Genomic DNA, 8,525 nt, shown 5'->3' with positions numbered 1-8,525 from the left:
TGCACATCATCTGGGTAGAAATAAGAACATTGAATGTTATATGTGTCATCCTGCCCCGGATCTAATGGTCTGAGATATTACGATGAAGGGCCCCAGGGAAATCATTGTGGCAGACCGGAACACTGTTAAAGAGTAAAATGACTCTTACCTGCGAATGACAGAGGGCGCAGAGGCTGAGGAAGGACAGCAGAGGCGAGGGTCTCATCCAGCTGCGGGGTCAAAAGAGACAAAACAGCGTCAGCCATCTTTCCAATGTCAAGAAAAATTAGACCCGCAGAGCATTGCTTGGAACATAAATTGCTGCTGCACTTAAAGGGGTATTCCAGGAAAAAACTTTTTTTTTTATATCAACTGGCTCACAGATTTGTAAATTACTTCTATTAAAAAATCTAAATCCTTCCAAGAATTATCAGCTGCTGAAGTTGAGTTGTTCTTATCTGTCTGCCAACAGTGCTCTCTGCTGACATCTCTGCTTGTCTCGGGAACTGCACATAGTAGAAGAGGTTTGCTATGGGGATTTGCTTCTACTCTGGACAGTTCCCGAGACGCGTGTCATGAGAGAGCACTTAGAAAGAAAAGAATAACTCAAGTTCAACAGCTCATAAGTACTGAAAGGATTAAGATTTTTTAATAGAATTAATTTACAAATCTGTTTAACTTTCTGGAGCCAGTTGAGATATATATATATATATATATATATATATATATATATATATATATAAATAAAAGTTTTTTTTCCTGGGTAACCCTTAAAGGGGTCCTCCTGGTGCCAGAACATTAAACAGATTCGTAAATTACTTCTATTTAAAAATCTTAATCCTTCCAGTAGTTATCAGATGCTGTATGCTCCACAGGAAGTTCTTTTCTCTTTAAATTTATTTTCTGTCTGACCACAGTGCACTCTGGTGACACATCTGTCCGTATCAGGAACTGTCAAGAGCGGGAGAGGATTGGTATGGGGATTTGTTCCTGCTCTGAACAGTTCCTGACATGGACAGAGGTGTCAGCAGAGAGCACTGTGGTCAGACTGGAAAGAAATTTAAAAAAGAAAATAACTTCCTGTGGAGCATACAGCAGGTAATAAGTACTGGAAGAATTAAGATTTTTATATAGAAGTAATTTACAAATTTGTTTAACTTTCTGCCACCAGTTGATTAAAAAAAAATATATATATATGTTTTTCACCGGCGTACCCCTTTAACCACATTATAGAGCTCCAGAGCATTAACCCATCAACTAACTAGTTAGCAGCAGAACATCTCTTATCTTTTACCCAGCCTCAGTTTAGTAGGCCACAGAACTATGCTATTAAACAGCTGTAGGCCTGTGCCTAGGGTGGCAGTGTCGAGGAAGGATATAACTTCAGGAAGTACTATGCTGCCCCCATGCTGTGGCCTGGGGGGGAATAATCTATTCCACTGGCACGCTCATTAAATGGGCTCTGTCAGATTTAAAAATGCTATATGTTGTATATCCCGGCAAAACATTAACCTTCCTAATACATTTTTTTATGAAGTGTATCTCCTTTTTATATAAATCATGCCTTAAAAAAAATAAAATAAAATAAAAAACACCACTAGGGGTCCCCATAACACCCACAACATAATCCTGTCCAGCTGCAGGATCATTTTTGTCCCAGTTGAAGCACAGGCAGAGACAAAGTCCAGGAAGTGATTGCGGGACTAGCTTATCAGACTGCTGCATGAAAATAGAGAGGAAGGGGTTACAGAGCAGCCTGCAGTGATTGGATGAAGGGACCCAGCACAGCACAGCAGACTCAGGAAGAAAGTGAATGCAAGGTGAGTGAGGGCAGGCTCAGCAGGCCTTTCTGAGCAGTGGATGTCAGAATGAGGGAGAAGCAGATCAGAAGAATTTGGGAGCCAAATACAGAAGCTAGACACATAAAAAGACACTAAAAGCATCTCTATGACCTAGTGAGTAACATAGAGAAGTGTTACGCCGAGCGCTTCGGGTCCCTGCTCCTCCCCGGAGTGCTCGCGGCGTTCCTCTCTCTGCAGCGCCCCGGTCAGACCCGCTGACCGGGAGCGCTGCACTGACATTGCCGGCGGGGATGTGATTCGCATAGCGGGACACGCCCGCTCGCAAATCGCGTCCCAAGTCACTCACCTGTCCCGGTCCCCGGCTGTCACGTCCTGGCGCGCGCGGCTCCGCTCGTTAGGGCGCGCGCGCCAGCTCTCTAAGATTTAAAGGGCCAGTGCACCAGTGATTGGTGCCTGGCCCAATCAGCCTAATTAGCTTCCACCTGCTCCCTGTCTATATAACCTCACTTCCCCTGCACTTCCTTGCCGGATCTTGTTGCCTTGTGCCAGTGAAAGCGTTTAGTGTTGTCCAAAGCCTGTGTTCCAGATCTTCTGCTTTCCTCAATGACTACGAACCTTGCCGCCTGCCCCGACCTTCTGCTACGTCTGACCTTGCCTCTGTCTAGTCCTTCTGTCCCACGCCTTCTCAGCAGTCAGCGAGGTTGAGCCGTTGCCGGTGGATACGACCTGGTTGCTACCGCCGCAGTAAGACCATCCCGCTTTGCGGCGGGCTCTGGTGAACACCAGTAGCAACCCTAGAACCGGTCCACCGACACGGTCCACGCCAATCCCTCGCTGACACAGTGGATCCACATCCAGCCTGCCGAATCCTAACAAGAAGCATTATTTTAATTTTTTTCCTTTAAGTTCTGGTATTTGTGTTTGATTTTAACGGGTTCTACTGTTAATTTCAAACAAAATCTGCAGGTAATGTGTGTGGTGTTTGCTGCATATTTGTGACAGATCTGAATTAAAAATGGTAATGCTTATAAAATCCCCCACATGGCCTAGTAATTATATCTATATATCATTACCAGGGATCTGTAGACCATCACTTTCCTTAAAGGGGTATTCCAGGATTTTTTTTTTTGAGCATTTGAGCCCCTGATGCCAAGTTATAATATGGTGTAATTTACTTTTATTACCTCAATGCTCCGCTTTGTCGCCTTTTTCATGCACAGGACCCACACCCGGAAGTGCTAGAGAGCAATTCTTCTTATTTTACAGTTGTCTCTGACCTTTCCCAGCATTCCATAGAGCCAGAGACAATGGGGGAGATTTATCAAAGCCTGTGCAGAGGAAACGTTGCCCAGTTGCCCATAGCAACCAATCAGATCGCTTCTTTCATTTTGCAGAGGCCTTGTTAAAAATGAAAGAAGCGATCTGATTGGTTGTTATGGGCAACTGGGCAATTTTTCCTCTGTATGTTTTGATAAATCTCCCCCAATATGTCATAAATCATATGGGCTCCAGGGGGCGTGTCTATGCTGCAGTGGGTGGACTTTAGCAAATCCCTCCCACTCTACTATCTACCCACCCACTGCAGCACAGCTACACTCCCTGGAGACCATGTGACTTGCTGCTTTCATTTCTCAGATGCCTCTTTAAGAATGAAAGAAGCGATTTGATTGGTTCCTATGGGCAACTGCACCGCTCTTCCTCTACACAGATTTTGGTAAATCTTTCCCTATATTGGTTACATTTTTTTTCTAGAACATTCTGTTCTGTACTTTGTGTACCTGACATCTTGCCCTTAAAAATAAAGACTTTCTAGCTGTGAATAAGATCTCAACGTGGTGCCAAACAGTAGTTTTGCCTTGAAAAACTTTAAGTATGTTACCAAGGAAATAGTCTTACAAGGACCCTATAGACACCACTGTATAAAATAATATCAATACTTCGGCTGTCCGGGCATGCTGGAAGTTGTAGTTTTGCAACAGCTGGAGCCACACTAGTTAGGAAACACTGATTTCGTAAATAGTATTATGGGCCGTGCTGGATTAAGGTTAGTGGGGCCCTATTTTACTGCCCAAACACACACCCGGAGTCATCCTGTTCCATAGACTTGAATTGGACTTCAGGGGTGGGACGTCAGGCAGTCCGCATAATCACATGCGTTTCGGCACTACAGGACTGCACTTTTAGGCTAGGTTCAGACTACGGAATTTCCGCCTGCAATTCTGCTTTGAAATTGCAGGCGGAAATTCCGCTTGCTAAAATGTATAGTGTAGTGAATGGTTTTCTGTTCACAAATTCACACTTCGGAATTTGTGAAGCGGAATTTGTGAACGGAAAATCCGCTTGGAAAATTTCCACCTGAAGAATGATGTTGCTCTTTCTTCAGGCGGAAATCCGCGCGGAACACATTGCAGTCTATTGGAGACTACAGTGTCCGCGCGGTCCTAGCGCCGACTGATTCAGTCAGCGCTGGCCGCACTCGGAATTCAGGATTCCGTAGTCTGAACCTAACCTTAGTTTCAACATACCCTGCCCCAGGCCAGAATGATGGTAATCAGCCCACACAATACTGCACTATAATTCCCAAATAATACATGCGTCTTAAAAGGGGGTTATCCCAAGATTATTTCAAAGGATAGGTCAGTGATAGCCAACCATACAGAGACTGAGCACCCAAACCCGAAAAAGTTAAAGTAAAAACAATGAGGGAAGTGTCATGTCCTAGCAGGGCGCAGTGCAATCTGGCCCCAACCACTGTGTCCCTTCCTGCTTGGGCGATCTGTACTAAACGGCGGCACCCAACATGGCGATGGTCCCTGCACTGGACCAGTTAGCAACAACCGGGTGAAATCGTACCATTTCAGTAAACTTAGGGGTTATCAGGGACAGACCGGAAGTCAGAAATTAAGAGGGCAGCAAAGTACAAAATCACAAAGCAAAGGCGGAGTCGGGACAATCACTGGGACAAAGCAAGAGAGTAGTGATGTACAAAGTCAGTAGACAAAGAGCTAGTCAGGTCATAAGCAGAGGTCAGGAATCACAGGTCACAAGCAAAGGTCAGAACTCACAGGTCAGGTCAGAAGCAGAGGTCAGGAATCACAGGTATAAGCAAAGGTCAGAAATCACAGGTCAGGTCAGAAGCAGAGGTCAGGAATCACAGGTACAAGCAAAGGTCAGAAATCAGAGGTCAGGTCACAAGCAAAGGTCAGGTATCACAGGTCACAAGCAAAGGTCAGAAATCGCAGGTCAGGTCAGAAGCAGAGGTCAGGAATCACAGGTACAAGCAAAGGTCAGAAATCAGAGGTCAGGTCACAAGCAAAGGTCAGGTATCACAGGTCACAAGCAAAGGTCAGAAATCACAGGTCAGGTCAGAAGCAGAGGTCAGGAATCACAGGTATAAGCAAAGGTCAGAAATCACAGTGTTACGCCTAGCGCTCCGGGTCCCCGCTCCTCCCCGGAGCGCTCACGGCGTCTTTCTCCCTGCAGCGCCCCGGTCAGTCCCGCTGACCGGGAGCGCTGCACTGTCATGGCCGTCGGGGATGCGATTCGCACAGCGGGACGCGCCCGCTCGCGAATCGCATCCCAGGTCACTTACCCGTCCCGGTCCCCTGCTGTCATGTGCTGGCGCGCGCGGCTCCGCTCTCTAGGGCGCGCGCGCGCCAGCTCTCTGAGACTTAAAGGGCCAGTGCACCAATGATTGGTGCCTGGCCCAATTAGCTTAATTGGCTCCCACCTGCTCCCAGACTATATCTGCTCTCTGCCCCTGCACTCCCTTGCCGGATCTTGTTGCCTTGTGCCAGTGAAAGCGTTTAGTGTGTCCAAAGCCTGTGTTACCTGAACTTCTGCTATCCATCCTGACTACGAACCTTGCCGCCTGCCCCCGACCTTCTGCTACGTCTGACCTTGCCTCTGCCTAGTCCTTCTGTCCCACGCCTTCTCAGCAGTCAGCGAGGTTGAGCCGTTGCTAGTGGATACGACCTGGTTGCTACTGCCGCAGCAAGACCATCCCGCTTTGCGGTGGGCTCTGGTGAAATCCAGTAGCCTCTTAGAACCGGTCCACTAGCACGGTCCACGCCAATCCCTCGCTGACACAGCGGATCCACAACCCGTAAGCCGAATCGTGACAGTAGATCCGGGCATGGATCCCGCTGAGGTGCCGCTGCCAAGTCTCGCTGACCTTCCCACGGTGGTCGCTCAGCAATCGCAGCAGATTGCCCAACAAGGACAGCAGCTGTCGCAGTTGACCGCCATGTTACAGCAACTTCTGCCTCTGCTACAGCAGCAACCATCTCCTCCGCCAGCTCCTGCACCTCCTCCGCAGCGAGTGGCCGCTCCTAGCCTCCGCTTGTCCCTGCCGGACAAATTTGATGGGGACTCCAGACTCTGCCGTGGATTTTTGTCTCAGTGTTCCCTGCATATGGAGATGTTGTCGGACTTGTTTCCTACAGAACGGTCTAAGGTGGCGTTCGTAGTAAGCCTTCTTTCAGGAAAGGCCTTGTCTTGGGCCACACCGCTCTGGGACCGCAATGATCCTGCCACAGCCACAGTCCAGTCCTTCTTCGCTGAAGTCCGGAGTGTCTTCGAGGAACCAGCCCGAGCTTCTTCTGCCGAGACTGCCCTGTTGAACCTGGTCCAGGGTAATTCTTCAGTGGGCGAGTACGCCATCCAATTTCGTACTCTTGCTTCCGAGTTATCATGGAATAACGAGGCTCTCTGCGCGACCTTTAAAAAAGGCCTATCCAGTCGCATCAAGGATGTGCTGGCCGCACGAGAGATTCCTGCCAACCTCCAAGAACTCATCCATTTGGCTACCCGCATTGACATGCGTTTTTCTGAGCGACACCAAGAGCTCCGCCAGGAAAAAGACTTAGATCTCTGGGCACCTCTCCCACAGTATCCGTTGCAATCTACGCCTGGGCCTCCCGCCGAGGAGGCCATGCAAGTGGATCGGTCTCGCCTGACCCAGGAAGAGAGGAATCGCCGTAGGGAAGAAAATCTCTGTCTTTACTGTGCCAGTACCGAGCATTTCTTGGTGGATTGCCCTATCCGTCCTCCACGTCTGGGAAACGCACGCACGCACCCAGCTCACGTGGGTGTGGCGTCTCTTGGTTCTAAGTCTGCTTCTCCACGTCTCACGGTGCCCGTGCGGATTTCTCCTTCAGCCAACTCCTCCCTCTCAGCCATGGCCTGCTTGGACTCTGGTGCCTCTGGGAATTTTATTTTGGAGTCTTTTGTGAATAAATTCCGCATCCCGGTGACCCGTCTCGTCAAGCCACTCTACATTTCCGCGGTCAATGGAGTCAGACTGGATTGCACCGTGCGTTACCGCACAGAACCCCTCCTGATGTGTATTGGACCCCACCACGAAAGGATTGAGCTCTTCGTTCTCCCCAACTGTACCTCTGAGGTCCTCCTCGGTCTGCCATGGCTCCGGCTTCATTCTCCCACCCTTGATTGGACCACCGGGGAGATCAAGAACTGGGACTCTGCCTGCCATAGGAAGTGCCTCTCCCCCCCGCCCAGTCCCGTCAGGCAAGCCTCAGTGCCTCCTCATGGCTCCCGTCCTTGTGTCTCCCTGCCCCGTGCCAAGCTTCACCCTCTGCCCTCCCTCCCCATTCCAACTCCTGCTGTACTGCCTGCCGTTGAGGAAACCCTCCATTCTTTCCCGGTGTCCTCATCCCAGGGGAGGCAGTTACCGGACAAAAAAAAGGGGAGACCTAAGGGGGGGGGTACTGTTACGCCTAGCGCTCCGGGTCCCCGCTCCTCCCTGGAGCGCTCACGGCGTCTTTCTCCCTGCAGCGCCCCGGTCAGTCCCGCTGACCGGGAGCGCTGCACTGTCATGGCCGTCGGGGATGCGATTCGCACAGCGGGACGCGCCCGCTCGTGAATCGCATCCCAGGTCACTTACCCGTCCCGGTCCCCTGCTGTCATGTGCTGGCGCGCGCGGCTCCGCTCTCTAGGGCGCGCGCGTGCCAGCTCTCTGAGACTTAAAGGGCCAGTGCACCAATGATTGGTGCCTGGCCCAATTAGCTTAATTGGCTCCCACCTGCTCCCAGACTATATCTGCTCTCTACCCCTGCACTCCCTTGCCGGATCTTGTTGCCTTGTGCCAGTGAAAGCGTTTAGTGTGTCCAAAGCCTGTGTTACCTGAACTTCTGCTATCCATCCTGACTACGAACCTTGCCGCCTGCCCCCGACCTTCTGCTACGTCTGACCTTGCCTCTGCCTAGTCCTTCTGTCCCACGCCTTCTCAGCAGTCAGCGAGGTTGAGCCGTTGCTAGTGGATACGACCTGGTTGCTACTGCCGCAGCAAGACCATCCCGCTTTGCGGCGGGCTCTGGTGAAATCCAGTAGCCTCTTAGAACCGGTCCACTAGCACGGTCCACGCCAATCCCTCGCTGACACAGCGGATCCACAACCCGTAAGCCGAATCGTGACACACAGGTCAGGTCAGAAGCAGAGGTCAGGAATCACAGGTACAAGCAAAGGTCAGAAATCAGAGGTCAGGTCACAAGCAAAGGTCAGGTATCACAGGTCACAAGCAAAGGTCAGAAATCACAGGTCAGGTCAGAAGCAGAGGTCAGGAATCACAGGTACAAGCAAAGGTCAGAAATCAGAGGTCAGGTCACAAGCAAAGGTCAGGTATCACAGGTCACAAGCAATGGTCAGAAATCAAATGTCAGGTCACAAGAATACAGAGAACAAGGGACATGAGTGAAGGGATAAATCTCTAACACGAGAAGACAC

General features: G+C 50.0%; 1 protein-coding gene across 7 annotated transcripts in view; it reads right to left on the bottom strand.

Moving 5' to 3' along the window:
• Positions 1-8,525, bottom strand: part of LOC130284611 (glucagon receptor-like) — a 129,858-nt gene that overhangs the window by 51,907 nt on the left and 69,426 nt on the right. For 6 of the 7 annotated variants that reach the window (XM_056535111.1, XM_056535108.1, XM_056535105.1 and 3 more), the window contains one exon: positions 149-209. In XM_056535111.1, the coding sequence (XP_056391086.1) occupies positions 149-205 (57 nt within the window). In that variant the 5' untranslated portion in view covers positions 206-209. Of the gene's footprint in view, positions 1-148; positions 210-2,965; positions 3,109-8,525 lie in introns of those variants that run through there. The other variant, XM_056535107.1, reaches the window with a different exon arrangement.

Source organism: Hyla sarda, chromosome 8, assembly GCF_029499605.1.
Source record: "Hyla sarda isolate aHylSar1 chromosome 8, aHylSar1.hap1, whole genome shotgun sequence".
NCBI lineage: Eukaryota > Metazoa > Chordata > Amphibia > Anura > Hylidae > Hyla > Hyla sarda.
This window is presented reverse-complemented; position numbering and strand designations above follow the sequence as displayed.